Source organism: Hippocampus bargibanti, linkage group LG15, assembly GCF_051943395.1.
Source record: "Hippocampus bargibanti isolate YZ-2025 linkage group LG15, ASM5194339v1, whole genome shotgun sequence".
Taxonomy (NCBI): Eukaryota; Metazoa; Chordata; class Actinopteri; order Syngnathiformes; family Syngnathidae; genus Hippocampus; species Hippocampus bargibanti.
Genome location: NC_142748.1, coordinates 935,960 through 952,928, shown reverse-complemented (window position 1 = coordinate 952,928; position 16,969 = coordinate 935,960). Strand labels below are relative to the sequence as shown.

The following is a 16,969-nucleotide window of genomic DNA, read 5'->3' as shown; positions in this document are numbered from 1 at the left end:
AGTCAAGTACAAAATAAATCCTCTATATAGCCTTTAAAATATATAATAATTAAAAAAAAAAGCTAATTACTGTTAAAACCGATCATATCAGACAGTTTCAAAGGCTGTTCATCAAACGTCTGTGATTCTGTTCTCGCCCCGCTACTCCATTATGCTGTAATCCGGCAGCGAGCGGGTTAAATTGTGTGCAGCGGGTGAACTCAAAGGAACTGGCCTTCACGTGGCTAAGTCGCTGTTGCTATGGGAGAGAGGCCAGACAGAGCAGAAACAACTCCCTCGCTCTCTCTCTGTCGCTCTCTCACGTTCCAATTTTCGGTCTCGTTCGCTTGCTCTGCTACACTGCAATCCTGAAAAAGAAACGGCTACGGATAATGACTATACAACACTTTCTCCGTCATTCTGTGTAAAATAATATTCATTTTCTTCCTGAAGCTTTCCAATACATCAATCGAGACTCTGCATCCAGATTCGATGCAGCAACATCTTTCTATATGTGGTTCTCTCCATGCGGATTTCCATATTTGTCATGACAAAATAACCCAACGAATTGTTTACGCAAAAGACCAAACTACGGCCGACAGTGTATTTGACTGAAATAATCAGTATCCTCACAAACTGTGACCAAAACATTTTTTAATTAAAAATCAAGAAACCAGTGAAACTTTTGTGCACTGTCATGGTCCGCTCTACTTTTTCTTTCAGAACTTGCGACTGTGTGCTTGTATTTACACTGCCAAATGATAACTTTTAATGAACAACAGAATAGAAACTGAAATGAGAATTCTAGGTGTTAACTGAAAATGAGGACCCCGGTGCAGAAAACACAAAAACAAATAATACTGTATTTTAATCCCCCACAACTCTATCCTCCCCACCCCCTCCCAAAAAAAAATCACAGATGGATTATGGTCTGCACTTTCATTTCAATAGCTAATCCACAGGTTCTGCTATTCGTTTATTATTTTACTATATGTACAAATATATTTGTACATTTGTATATTTGACCTCACAGTGCAGAGGTCCAATTTGAGCTCCAGTGTCCCTGTGTCGAGTTTTCACGTTCTCTTGGTGCTGTATGGTTTTCTCCAGGTACTCCAGTCCCCCCCTACATTACACAATCATGCAGTGCAGGCTGATTGAACACTACAAGTTGCCCCTAGATGTGAGCGCAGATGGTTGTTCATGTCGTTGTTCCCTGCGATTAGCTGGAAACTGGTACAGGGTGTCCCTCACTGAGTGCCCTAAAACGGCTGGGATAGGCTCCAGCACCCCCTGCGACTCTTGTGAGGATATTCAGATCAGAAAATGGATGGTTGGTTGAATGCATGGAAGGAATAGATATACATAGTCCGTAGTGTCATAGTCCAAAAACGTGTTTAGGATGATGATGGTGCACTTGCCAACGAGAAAGAGTAAAACTATTGATCATATTAACTGTAAGTTAGACCTATATGAAGCAAATAGGACATGTGTGGTGATAAAAAATAATCAATCCGCAGAGAAGCTTGGCACAAGTCCATTATGTGAGGTCGCTTTGAGTTGCAGTCGCCGACATCAACAAAGAACGATCGTCTCGTTTCTGTTAACATCTGTCTCTCCTCCCGCATCACTCGTCTGTCAATATCCCCGTCTCGCTAACACAAAAAAAGGAGGAATGGAACACCAAGGAAGTTACAAAAAGAAAGATGAGACCCTATATACGCCAGCATGTTGACATTCGTAACCGCAGCACTTTCGCAGTGCTTGGATGGGCAGCCCTCGAATTACGAGGGATGCCTACAAACAACCCAATCTTGATTAAGTCCTTAAAACAACAAACCTAAAGCTGATTGATCAAGTACAACTAGTAAATTAAATAACAGGTTAGGCCAGACACTATTGGGAGAACAGGACAATATAGAAGCATTGTCGACACTGAATGTGGAAAGGCAACTTGGGAAAAAATGAAATGATTTGTTTCCAGTAGCTTATCCTCCATATCTTCCAACGATTGGAATGTAAACGATGACAAAAGTAGCTCAAAGGGAAATATCTTACAGAGTCAACTAGTGTCAGCGAGCATGTCAGACGGAGATGTCACAAAAACAGGTGAGGTAACATTGCATTGACCTTGACTCTCAGTCTAGATAAGAACAAGTTTGGCTGACACGCTGATGGATTGTTTCACAATCGTTGCTATCACAAATCCAAACATGAACAAGCGGAAGATTAGTTTAAAAAGTGGCATGATTTTATTTATTTTTGAAGAAACATTTAACAAATAATTCTTCAAATCCAATGGGTCGTAAAGTCACACAAACAAAATTGCTATTAAAAGAGGTCACAGTTCCAAACCCCTTGAGGCAACATCCATGCGACATTCACCAGCTTGTGACGTTATTAAGTAATCATCTGAACAAATACTCCATTTCCTAAAAAGATACTGACTGGAGCCCAATTGTATAATCCAAAGCATGGCAAATTTGGTCTTAACAAATGCGAGTGACACTTGTTTAGACAGACAACAGAGAAGACTGTAATAGGGATGGCACCATAGTAACCGCACTTCAAGGACATCAACGACAGCATAATGCTGATCAGAAAACTGAAAACCAAAGCTGAGTTCTGGTGAAAGCTTCGGGATCCAATAGGAAAGGGTACAATTGTTTTGTATTAATTCACAAGGTGACGAGTGAAGCTATGAAAACGGGGATGGAATTGCTTGAAGCTGAATTGAAGACGTTCACTTCACTAATGATCGTAGAAGTTCAATGGAAAAGAACCACCTTGCAAATTTCCCCATTGTGGGACAAATAAAGGTTTTCTAATTCTGATTCTGAACCTTGCCATATACATGAAGGACAACGATAGTGGAAATGTGAACCCGAACGTCTACTCTATGAGATGCAGCCCAAGTTGTTCCCAGAGGGAATGTTATCATGAGTATGTTTTCATTACGTAAGGCAAAAACTGAAAAACTGACTCAACTGCAGTGAAGATTAAGAGATTTAGAAGCAAGCAAACACTGTTAGCGATAGACCACACGGTGGTATTCAAAATGGAGGGAAAAAAACAAGCAGGAAATAAATGAAATATTAAGTTAAAGATGTGGGAAAAAAAGTTTGAAAACGTTAAAAAGGTTTACAAAACAACGATACAATGAGACAGGCTCCAAGGTGACTAGATGTTTAGCATGGAGACTCCAATCCAACAGGCTCGCAATACAATATATCGGATTAGGGACTGCGTAATAAATACAACTGCAAATTGTGTGGAGGGAATACACTCGAAATGACCCAGTTGTGGAATTTCAGAACTGTTTTTGATGTGCTTACAGACCGAATTTAATAATAACCTTGTATCACCACTAAAAATGGAATGAAATGATTATTTAAATTCTGATGAATTGTTTGGTTTGGATGTCCTCCCCACATTTATTTTGAAAAATGAATACCTTACATGTAATGTAAACGACGCACAAGTAAGTCGATGCGATCGTCCTCAGCATTGATGCTGAAGAAGCATTTGACTCTGTTAGGCGAGATGTTTGTCTATTTGGTTATGATACATTTTATTTTGGTAAAGGTTTCATGGTTTGTTTTTGGGTGATTCGGTCATCTCTTGTTGCAAGAATCAAACTCAACGACAGTCTTTCCAATTTGGTGTTTTGACAACATGGTTGCCGAAAAGAATCTAATTGGAAGAATCGAGTCCAAAATAATTCTTAATAATGCTGATTCAGGCCGGCCTATATTGATGAAAATATTGTGGTTACATACCCAATAAACACAAGACACAAATTATGGATTTTTATTATGCTCCAGCACAAGACTGCTGTAAAATATCATTTTAATTGGCAGTGTATACATATTTATAACTCAAAAGTGTGCTTATATGTAATGTGTAATGTAATAATAACTATATGGGCACCCATTTAAAAAATAGGAACACGTGGCACTTGGCTTTGGCAACACTATTACAACTGAGATTATTGTACAGTGATACCTCAGTTTACGAACGTAATTGGTTCCCAGAAAGTGTGTGTGAGGCAAAAAGTGTGTCTTCCGATCATTAATTTCCTATAGGAAAGCATTAAAAATGAGAATAATCCGTTTCCAGGTCCCAATAAAACATATTCTACCAAATAAGCCTTAAAAATACACAACATATACTTCTATATATTATTTTATGTGTAATAAATGTGCTATGGGATTGTAATTAAAAAATAAACTATACAGTATAATAACGTTCTTTTATTTACTTTTGTGATGGTAGTTGATGTAGTTGCCTCTTGATGATATCAAAGTTGCTGTGCTTTCTCGGCGATAATACCCTCACTCACACTGTCCCCTACTAGCTGCTTTTCGTTATTCCAAATCAACAGAGGTTTTTCAACCTCTTCTATTGCCTGAGACCCTTGCTTAGACAACACACTTAGCCACACGTAGCAATGGTCAACTTAGCATACTGGTAGTTAGATGCTAAGTCACACAAACGCACACCATGTTCCAGTAGAAAAGTAGGTTTGTGGTGTGGGGGGCAGGAAAGAAATTCTTTTGATTTTGGTGCTTGCGGCTCATTGACTATTTTTGTAGAATGTTGTGAGGCCACAAGCAGGCAAACCTGTCAATGCATGTTCGTGTATTTATGGATACTTAAAATTCAGGGAGCAAAAAAAGGGCTGTGACATTATTTGACTAAATACTGTCAACACTGGCTTTGTGAAACAAAAGATTTGAAAAACAGATGAATTTTGCAAATGTGACAAACTACTGCTGGTACATGCCTCTGATGAACACCAAATGGAATTCAGATGTTCCAGTAAGTTTTCACTGATATTTTCGGGGATCATAGCTTTGCCTATTCTTCTTTCAATGAAGTACAGATGACGGCTGAAGAAACCTTTTCATCGATAGACCACTCTTGCACGACTGAGAGCTTACACAGACCTTTGCTTATTCTGTCATTTGTGGGAAAAAAAAAAATCTGTTTTATAATTTTCTTTCGCATGCTAAAAAACAACAAAATCTTGTCTACAGTACCTCTTGAAGAACAGAAACAAGACATGATTACTGTCATCTGTAACCGCATTAAAAATACACATCAAACAAGTTGTCCGCTCAACCTTTTTCCTTCACAAACAAGATAATTCTCTCCCATTTCATTCACCCCCGCCAGCACATTAAAACACAAATCACATGCTAACACCTTCACAGTCGCACACACAGCAGGAATGTACATAACTATTAACACGCTTTCATGTGACTCACTGCACTATTTACTAATTCTCTAATACTGTAACAACATTAATATATCAATCATTCCCCGGGTAATACATAATCAGACATGCCATTGAACCCTTTCAGGGATGACGGTGACGACAGTAGACAGTTTATCATGTTACCAAGTTACATGGTGCACTCCATCCAAAACAGTACATCGCCACAAATATTGCAGAAATCAGTCGTAGCGCAATAGAAAAGCTTAACTGAAATGCTGAAAAGCAGAGGTTGACCAAGTGACTAGTGACAACAGTGTTCCCCAAAAAAAAAAAACATTTTTATATGACCGTTGTTCACAACAACAAAAATTGTATTGCTTAAAAAAAAGCCCACTGCTGCTAAAATGCAAACACAGTTTGGCCGGTGCAGCCCTGCCTTTAAAATGTGAACGCAAGGTACCAACCATATACATATATATATATAAACACACGTCACACTAGCCTTCAAATGCATTATTTAAAATAATAATCGTCATCATCATAATAATCTTCTTCTTTTCCTTTTGGCTTTTCCCTTCAAGGGGTCGCCACAGCAAATCAGTGTCCTCCATCTTTAGAGGTTTGATCCGCATGTTTGTTTTGGCCAAGCTTTTACCTCGAATGCCCTTCCTGACACAACCCTCTGTATTTATCCGGGCAATAAGAAGAAGAAGAAGAATACATAAAAGTCACGTTTTTGGAGTAAATGTATTTAATAAAATCCCACACCAAGAACAGACATGTTGACGCGCATGAATTAGCACAGTTGTCTAAAAGTGACAATGATTGTTTGGTAAACTTGTGAGAATGTTATTTATACTTTTTTGAATAACTCTTAATTGTATGTAAACATTCCAGCTACGTTCTAAGGTCTTTGTTTATGAGTCGTGTAATATTAGTATATTCAGTGCCTGAAACTCATGACAAAAAGTTACTGGAAACCTAGGAACATAACTCTGAAAAGTTGCCTGCCCAGCCATAAAGTTGCCTGCCCCATTTTTCACAACTTGAAACAAAATAAGGTGACTAATCGCACACTTAGTAAGTCTGTTGTTCTCCATTTTATTTTTTTTGTGAACTGTCTTTCAAGATGATATGTCTCTTTTGGTGTTGGAATTTATCCAATAAATTCCCCTCCAAAATGCAGTTCTACTCCAGTGAAACTTATAAATGTTTTTTTTGTTCTTTCTTGTGCATATTGTGGCTGGTGCAACCTATATTCCAGAGCCATTTATAATCCTGGAAAAACTGTACTATAAACTTTAAATAGCCTGACAGCGAAGCTTTTGGGTTGTAATTATTTTTCTTTTCTAATTTCTCCAACAAAAAAAGGTTCCAGGAAAACATTAAGTAATTCTCCAAAGCAAATTTCATTGGTGCAATGTGGTAAGAACAAAGTGCAAAGCACAATCTACCAACAGCTGGCCAGGAGTCTGCTGCAATATATTCCCAGGGTGATACTATGAACCTATAGGAGACTTTATGGCTGCCGTATGTAGTGCAATGGAGCTCTGTGTGCCAGCGTGGGTGTATGCGTGTATATGAGTGCTTGTGTGTGTCGGAAGGAAAGCTCCCAACAAGATGGGGGGGGAGGGTACATCCAGTAAGTAGCCTAAGCAAGCAGGCGATTCAACCCATCTTGGCTTCGGATTACATTCAGCAGCAGAAAAACAAACCGCCGACTCTGTATCCACTTATAATTTGTGCCTAACACCTTGGAAGAAGCATGGATGTCAGATGGCAACCGTTTAAAATGAAATTAACAAGTGATGTGCATTTGATGTACATATTACGGTTAAAAAAGAGAAAATAAAAACAATGTTCGGCCATCCGCCAAGTGACCGTCGATGTTCACTGAATGAACCAAAATGGCCAAATGGAATGAAAATGTTCGATGTAAACATCTGCATTGAAATAAAAAGGCAGAATCTGAGTTGAGCAGAAGAGAAGGGGGACCGGAGTCATATGATTTCAGTTGCTATTTTTAGGACTTGCGAATGACTTGACTTGGGTTTACAAAGTGACTTGAGCTAAATGACTTTACAAGTCGTCTTGTTTAGCGTTTGAAGTTTGCGTTTTTACCCCATTTGCCTTTTTATCAAGCGATATGACGCTTTATCAAGCAATATTTCTTGTACTTTGTGCTTTTTAATCATTGTTGTGATATCAATGTATAGTTTTAACTGTTTTTTTTTGTTGTACAGATCCGTACGCGGCGCATTGTGTGCAGCAGTGCTCTCTCAATACAGTTGGGCTGAGTTGAACAAAGCGGCGACCTGGAACTCACGGCAACAGAGGCGACAGAGGCCAAGGATCATGAATTTGGATGAATGGATTTTTTGTCAATGATGTTGGCAAAAATAAAGTCCGCAAGGGTTTCGTCCAGGCTGATCGCGATTGATTTACTGTATGATAGGATATTTCATTGAACCGATTGCTCTTAACTGACCGGGAGAGTGTCGAATCATTTTTTTGCCTCACTGGTATGTGTTTGTTCTCCAAACAAAGCTGCTATTGACAAGCAAACATATGCTGATATACGGCGTGGAAATATTCTACGCTGCTTGCACTGCAACGCTCTGCACGAGTAGCTGTATGTGGAAGGTTCTGTTCCAGTCTCCGGCTGTCATTTTTTCTGCTGATTAGCCACAAAGTGAACGTAGGGCGGCATCCATGAAAGCAAAGTCCAAGTGGAGCCAGTGTAAACACGCAAACATACAAAGGAGACTGTTATTGAAAACAAAAGGATCCTCTAGGCAACGGCCCAGACAATCTTCTCTTTCTACTCGCTGTTAAACAAAACCATTACGGCAGTTATGTAACATGGAGGTTGAGATATTCACTTTTGTGTTTTTTTTTTAGGGATCAATTTAGATTTGTGATGACTAATAAGGATTGTGATACATTCCCTCTCATTTCACATCATGGCAAATATCTTTGTTTTGTTGTTTTCCCCACAAATTGGTTGGATAGACACGTAAATCCTTTGATTCAACCCATAACTTGATAACATGATAAACTGTCCACTGTAGCAACCGCTGTCCCTGAAAGAGTTAAAGAGCAACAATACACGACAGATGCTATGCTAAGAAGTATAGAATGGCACCCTGCCTGTAGCATGTGTGGAATAGATATTGGCCTGGTCATGACACTCGCACTTGTACCTTGTACCTCGTACTAGAGTAGTCACCGTACTTATCAGTGATCTGCAACAAAATAATCAAAACAACAAAAAGGGGCCACCATGTTTGATACAACACATCCAACATAGTGGCACAAGTCGATGATGTAACACACGGTGTTGGAATTGCGTAATTTTCGCATACTTGTAACTTCCGCTCTGGAACAAGACGTGCACTTCTACGGTTGAACCTCCCCCAACAAATCTGTACGTTATCACTGTGTAATCATTTCCATTAAAATGGCTGCCAACTACAAAGTGTAATTCAGTGCAAACATTTGTAGAAATATGAAAAAATAGGGTATACACCACATACACAAACGTTAGGAAACATGACAGAAAATTAAAACAAAAGGTCCACATAATCTAAAAATACAAAGCGGCTGTGAAATGCAAGCCGCCATTTTACATTTGTGGTTATTAAATTACTTCAATAAAGCAAGAACTATTGATAGCTATCACACATCTAAAAATAGCTTTTGCACTACTCCGACATTGTATACGGATCGTGTAAGACCCTATGCCAATTCATTGTTTTTCACTTTTCTTTTTCCTAAAAGACTCAAACGGAGCATGATGTTTGAACGAAGAGTTCTAAAAGACTTATCGTTGTATAAATTGACTCCCTTCAGGATGTGCATTATGATATAAAATCAAGTGTGAAAGCATCTGTGAATGTGTTTGTAAAAAAAAAAATCAAAATGTAAGCAATGCATAAAACCAAAGTGTAACATTTGCATTGAAACAAATTTGTCTGAGAATTATCATCATTAAGCTTATCGTCATTTAAAATATCGATTGGGCACTCTTACAATCTTGCTGCAAACAAATACAAATCAATCACATATCAAAAAGATTTGTCTACTCTGTCTTCTGTCATCTGACCTTCACTCACTCAACCTCAAAATAACAACAAGTAGTCCACGGTGATTTACATCTGAATTACACTATATCCATTTTGTCTCGCGATCAATCAATTTCAAGTCTGCTCGGACATCCTGTCGTGTATAATGTACCGTATAGTGCACAGGAAACTAGACGCACTAATGATGAAAATGGATTCCTCTGAAGAAGCTCCAACCATTGTGGAAAAAAATACATTGGGGGGTTGTCTCACATTATTCTTGGACTCAGTGACTTTACTTTCCCTTAAATGTCCATCTGATCCATATTCTCTTCCGCTTATCTTCACAAGGGTCGTGGGGCGCGTTGGAGCCTATTCCAGGTGTCGCACCAAGGGACAATTCAGAGTGTTCAATCAGCCTGCCGTGCACGTTTTTGGAGTGTGGGAAGAATGCGGAGTTCCCGGAGAAACCCCACGCAGGCACGGGGAGAACATACAAAGTCCATACAGGAAGCCTGGAATCAAACTTTGCACCTCCGCACTGTGAGGCCGACATACTAACCAGTCGATCACCCTGCTGCCTCTCTGAAACGTACACGACTAAGTTTACTCCCGAGTAATGCACGTATAGTAACCGTATAGTAAATAGTGACTTTCATAAGACTTCTTCTCATGCAGCAATAATTGTGCTGGATTTGGCCTATGTGACCAGAGACCCTTGACAGCTTGGCTTGACACACTTCTTCCAATTTAATCTCCAATCCCTTTGCTAATGAGACGGGTGCCCCATTGTATGGAATTAAACCAGAACGATCCTCCTGCTAGATCACATCACACACAATTTCATGAGGGAATTCAGACTATTTGGAGTGTTTGTTGGATGATACAAATTAACATGGTGTACATTATAAGGTTTAGAGCACATGTGTCAAAGTCAAAGCCTCTGTGCCAAGTCTGGATCGCCACATCATTTTATTCGGCCCGCGAAAACAAGTCTAGTAGGTCAAGGGCCATGATGCTTGCTAAAGTTCAAACCTACATTTCAAATTGGCATATATAAACCACAATAAGTCATTATTCTTTACTTTAGATTTGAAAACTAGTTATTCATTAATTTGATGTATGTTCTGTATGAAATATGTGGTGGAGATGAAACATTCTAACGGTTTTCCCAAATTCATAAAGGCCCGTGAGAGGAAAACGTAACTACTATGTGGTTCGCGGCAAAAAATGACTTTGACACCCCTGATTTCGAAGAAGGATTCATTGCCGCGTGAGAATACACATGCATACTAACACCTCCACTTTACTGCTCCTGGCATGGATTTAGTCAACATTGAGTAAAGCACATCACGGCAAATACCAAACCGACTATCTTTGTCACAAAAGATCCACATTTAGGAGATGAGGAAAAACCCGCACTTTACATACGGTAACCACAAGCCACTGGATAATGCGGGGTAAACCACTCTTATAACTTGAATAGAGCTATAGACCTCTCGAAAAAGAGTTGAATCATTTGAAAATATATATCCTCCCATTCTACACTTTTTAGACCACACCAAAAAAAGAACAAATCGTAACATTACTGGTTAATTTACCTAACATGGACATACAAAACCCCCCTCAAAATAATATTACAATTCAATAAGGCTTGAGATTCAATGTTTGGGATAGCAACAACTCTGAAACGCAACATATCAAGGAAATGTGAGGGACTATTTATTGATTATATTTAAAGCAGGGTAACCTACAAAAGTGACAGATATTATTGAGCAGTGTATTCAAATAATCGTGAAATGTTGACGCTATCTTTGATTTTCTTTGAAGAACAAAATTTGCATTCAGCACCAATTTTTGGACTTTTAACTCATTCACTGCCATTCCGGAATTTATTTGAGTTTTATTTTTTTCTTGCGCGGAGGTTCGTTTCCAGCTTCATCATCATTGAATTTTATGCTGCAGAGCCTGCAGAACTGATTGTGAAGGCATCCAAGTAGATTTCTGACTATGGTCACAAAAATGACTGAAATGTGATTGGTTAAATGCTTAAATGTGAAAACACACAACAGGGAAAGGCAATAAAAGGAAGCTGAAAGATAATTTGGAATTTATGGACAAAATATAATTAATCAGTCTGTGATTCAGATATTTTTAGGAGAGCAGAGAAGGCATCGCAGGCCGTGACGGCCCAACACTGTGTACACTGTAGGAAATGTGATTATTCGATTTTTTTCTCTGGTCCAAAATCTTCAAATGTGCTGGTCTCATAGAATTTCAAATTCAGCAAGTTTTCACAAAGATCAGCTAAATTTACTACCAGAAAATGTATAGGACATTTTTCTTTTTTAATGAAAGGCAGGGTCTATACTGCAGGGGTGTCAAAGTCATTTTTTGCCGCGGGCCAGATTGTAGTTATGGTTTCCTCTCGAGGGCCGTTATGAATTTGGGGAACCCATTAGAATGTTTAAATCCCTTCAAATATTACATATAGAGCACACAGCAAATTAATGAATAACTCGTTTTCAAATCTGAAGTCAAGAATAATGACTTTTATTGTGGTTGACATCCAAAAATATGACATTTTGGCTCAGATTTTAGCAATCATCATGGAATTTAACGAGTTTGATTTGTTTTCGCGGGCCGAAAAAAATGATGTGGCGGGCCGGATTTGGCCCGCGGGCCTTGACTTTGACACCTGTGGTCTATAGTTTCGAGGATACTAATAAATGGAAAAAAATATCCGAGAACTATTAAAAGCGTTTGTCATTTTCTCCTTGCGGTGAAACATAGAACCAACTAAATAGGGAAATTCAACAATGCAGTTCAAAAAGAAATATTACCGCAAACCTGGGCCTCTTTGCAAAAGGTTTCGACACCCCTGGTCTACACCATTACCCACAAGTAACTGTTATTTTACTGTATAGTGATTAGAATGTATGTTTTTTTTACATATTCATTTAAAAATAATCATGCAATAGTGGTTTGAAGTTCCATTCAGCTCGTGAATAAATTTGTGATGGATTGTGCTGCAGCATGTGACACATTTCCGATACATAGCCGATGTTGATCCACATTTGGAAGAGGTCAAATTCTACTCTGAATATGTTCCGTATGTTTGTTGAAACTGACTGAAACTGATTCACTATTATGAAGTGGAATGACATTGAAACGTAATAGGAAAAATCCAGGGAAAAACGCCTGAACATAATCACAGCAAACATCACGTCGACATATCGAACTTAAAGCCTGGGAGTTCCACATGAACAATCAAGCCCATGTTAACAACAAAATCTCCTTCAGAGAAGTCCGTGACAAAGTCCATGGTAGCTCCATTACATTAAACACTTCAAAATGCACACATGAGAGCAATTAACACAGAAATCACACAAAGAGTATCCAATCAATCAATGTTGGGCCAATCCGCAGCAAAGAAAGGCAGATTGCAATTTGAACAAAAGAAAAAGAGATCAGGCATGAACAGTGAGACATTTGTGAATTTGCAGGCAAAGGGCCTTTCGGGGCAAATATTTCATTGTTGGAGGTGGTTTTGGTCTGTGAACGCAAGATGAAGATATCTTTATTTAAGAAGGTAAAGCAATGTCTAATACACTTCCCACATAGATTCAAGACACACCAATTGTATCACAAAAAAAACTTTAAACCTTGTCACTCGAGATTTTAGATTGTTATTTTAAGCGACAACTGCCCATTGTACAGATTGCACCAAAACAGTTTTATGTTTTCGCAATCCGAGCATTCCTAAGAACCTATGCAAGATGTAAGAGGGTTTCGTCGGTTGTTAAAAAAATGTGCAGACATCATGTTTGTGGTCGAATGTGATGCTCAAGTACCGAGCATTTCATTCATAAACAACATGATTATGTGTGTGTGTGGGGAGGGGAGGGTGTTTTTTTGTTTGTTTGTTTGTTTTTTTTTTCCCTAGAGCAAAAATTGAATAAGGGTTAGATCGAGAAAGACAACCTTACTACCTCGGTCAGCTGATTTGCAGCATACAGAAGATTAAAGGGTTCAGCTGCTTGGTAGTCAAATTCCTTCACACGCTTTGTAATTGCATTTGCAATACGAACACAATAAAACGAAGCATCTTACATTCGAAGTGGATATAGTTCGTGTAGCACCAAATCGGGAACAACAACGTGTACTTCATACTTCACTTCATGATTACATATCATAACGTTAAACCGATGATGGAGGAAATGTGTTTTTGCGCATAGTACCGTCTAGACCACCGTTGGTTTGTTTTCAATAAGTGCTGCTGGTAGTCTGTCTACACCCATTCAGGGTTTCTCAAGCAAACTTTCGTGTCAATCCAAAGCTTTTAGGCACCTAAAGATTTGTTGTTATTTCACCAAGATATGTAATAAGTTTTTTTAAACGCGTACAGGCACGCGCCCGCGCGCACGCAACGCTGTAACGTCTGCTTTACTGCATTGCCTGGCTGGCGAGCCAACAACCACAGAGATTTCTCCCAATCGCGTTTGCGTGTAACAGACAAGCGGCAAGACGAAAGTCGGCGTTTCCCTTACCGTCAGGTCGAGATTGTCACTGTCTCGGTGGTTCACAGCTCGTATGACACCGGATCTCCATGGCCACCGAGCGATGTCGCCGATTTCAGGCGGCTCGTCCCCGCTGACACAGAGGAACCTCTTCCCGACGAGCTCCGGCCGAGCCTCGAATGCCATGGCCCTTCGCTGGCCGAAAACCCTCCCTCGGAAAAAAAAACTTCCCAACTACGACGCCCTTGCAAAGCAGCCTATTACGACATTTAAAAAGGTGTTCAGGCCGCCCGCATTAGGTAGAAAATTAAAAACGACCGCAATTCGTTGCAAAATGGGCAAACAACCCGTGGGATTTAAATGTAGTAGTCTCCACCCGCTCGAACGTCAGTCCTTTTTCCCCTGGCTTGAAAAAAACCCGTGGAACACTGAACCGCATCACAGCTACGATTCTTGCCAGTGTTTATCCGCTGGATTGGAAAGCATTCACAGACCGCAGCGCGATCGTGTCCCTCCGCTCGTATCCGCGCTATTTTCCTCGCAAAACTCAGGTAGTTTGACCCCAAGTGTGGTTCACTCGTTGGAATTACTGAGACTTTTTTTATTTGTTTTCACGCGGTGAACACAAATATAGCATGACTAGAGGAGGACTATAAATCTATCATAAACATAGCTGAGTGTACAGTATTCTAGATTTGCTTCAAAATTATGTATGTGTACACTTTTCTACTTTAATCCCAATGTGGGAGATTATTCCCCAGATTCAGTCTTGACATTCATATATTTATCCACCTCAGATAACAAACACAGCTTGTATAATAACTGCTGTACATTGAGCAAACATAAATTATATGTATTTGGCGGATCATCTCAGAGCAAAATATGCTGTTTAAATTACCTCCACAGGGCCTCACAAATCAACATTGCTGGAATGCGATGCTCATGGGCAGAAGTAGGCCTGTCGGAGAAGTTTTTAGAATTGTTTCCATGAGAGGAATAGAAGAGAGATGCCTATAAAAGTCAGCTAGTTTTGTCTTGTTCAACTGTTGTATTTTACGGAAGACGAATTGCATTAAAAGAAAACTGAGTGAAAATAGTTTTTGATTCGAAATATAGATTCTAATTGAAGGTTTTCCATTAATTCCAGGAATACCTGTGACAAGCTTCATAGAAAATAATAGAAGAAATACCAGATTATGTTTGATTATGGCCAATTTTGTGAATATTAAAATATAATAATTGTCTGCGATTGGCTGCCAAACAGTTCAGGTTGTACCCTGCCTACCGACTGAAGACAGATGGGTTTGGCTCCAGCACGCCTGCAACTCTCGTGAGAATAAGCGGTTTTGATAATGAATGGATGAAAGTAATTGCTTGACAGCACAAATACGTATATAAATATAGATACAATGAATTTCACACAACCAAATCGTGTGAATACAAGAACAAAGAAACGGCACACTGACCCTGTACTTGTGTCCATTGGTGCTCACGTTCTTTGTTTCCCTTATTTTTGCTCCTAACCTTTTATCAAGTTGTCCACTTTCATGGAATTATGACAATGATGATTGGGCAAATTTTCTTTGACATCACATCAATTTTAATATTTTGAAACTTTGTGTGATTTTGCATACAGAGATAGATGATAGATTAAAAACTGAAAGATTAGCGAGCTAGATTTCTATTCAACAGTGATCCATCGGCGCTATCCCAGACAAGCTATGTGACCAAAAAAGCTCCACTGGGAATCTCCCTCACACTGCTGCAGACTGCAGCAACCGCCTTCATGAATAACAAGTAGCTATGAATCTATCACCCACAACCCTGCACGCTCTCATTGTGCACAAAAGCATGCACAGAGGTGCTGTCACAAACATGAACATTGTATGTAAAAGCTCAATGTGGCACACCTGTCATCTCCTATCAAATCATCAAGACATAGGAAAGATACAATATCACTGAATTACTGTAAAGCAGAATCAGAAACATCTTTATCGGCCAAGTACATAGACAGACATCCAATGAATTTGGATGCCTGCCAATGTACACCCATCCCAATGATAGATAGGCAACAATGTGCAGAGTCATCAAGTAGCAATAAAGTGATCAGTGGTACCACACAATATTATGATGGTTGAGCAGTTGGTGCAAATAATCTTTGTGCCATTTGAAGTGACCAGTTGCAGTAATTGTTGCACATCTTTCGGTCTACGATTATACTGTACAGTAAGTCCATAAGCGCTTTAGAGTGCCTGTTGTGATGGAATATATAGTAGCTACTATGGTCATTGTGGTAATACCAGACCACCAGCTGCTCCACCTCCTGTCTGTATGCAGACTCATCACTGTTGTTGATCAGGCCAATGACTTTGGTGTCAACCGCCAACTTTCCCAGTTTGACAGCTGTGTGCGTTGAGGTGCAGTCGTTCGTGTCGAGGGAGGAGAGCAATGGAGATAGGACGAATCCTTGGGGGTCCCCAGTGCTGGCAGTGCATGTTGATGATGCGGTCCTTCCCAGCCACCCTTGTTATGTCCTTCACATCAGGAAGCTGAGGATCCACTGACAGACTGTAGGGGACACACTGAGCAAGAGAAACTTGGTGGCAAGTTCTGGGATTATGGTATTGAACATCGAACTGAAGTCCACAAACAGGATCCTACTATAGGTCCCTGTGCCATTAAGGAGCTCCAAGTTGTAGTGCACGTGCAAGAGGCAAAATGCAAGGGTTCCTACAGGGGTCCAGTGATGTTCTTTAGGTGGTTCAGCACAAGGTATTGAAAGGACGTCATGATCACAGACGTCAGAGTGAGAAGTCTATAGTCGTTCAGTTACGATGTTGGTGTTTTCTTGGGGATTGGGATGATGGTTGACTGCTTGAAGAAGGATGGGACCTCACATAGCTCCAAGGATCTTTGAAGATTTGTGCGAAGACCAGAGGCAGCTGATCGGCACCGACTTTCAAGGAAGTCTGAGGACACCTAATTGGGTCTGCATCAATAATCGTCTCATGTCCTGTTCATGTCTTGTTTGGTCTGAAAACCTCGTGTTGCACCAGAAAGAGCAAGAAGAGGGCGTCCAAGCTCCATGGAAGGAATTTATCAGCCTGTGGAAACGGACTGATTTCATTGCTCACAGGAGCTCGGTGGCCATTTTCTGCCTCTTTTTGGGTGAGACATTTCCCCCC

General features: G+C 39.8%; 1 protein-coding gene across 2 annotated transcripts in view; it reads right to left on the bottom strand.

Moving 5' to 3' along the window:
- Positions 1–14,195, bottom strand: part of jmjd1cb (jumonji domain containing 1Cb) — a 114,302-nt gene extending 100,107 nt beyond the window's left edge. For both annotated transcript variants that reach the window (XM_089014797.1, XM_089014799.1), the window contains exon 1: positions 13,815–14,195. In XM_089014797.1, coding sequence (XP_088870923.1) covers positions 13,815–13,970 — 156 coding nt within the window. In that variant the 5' untranslated portion in view covers positions 13,971–14,195. The remainder of the gene's footprint in view (positions 1–13,814) is intronic.
- Between the last annotated feature and the right edge of the window lie 2,774 nt (positions 14,196–16,969).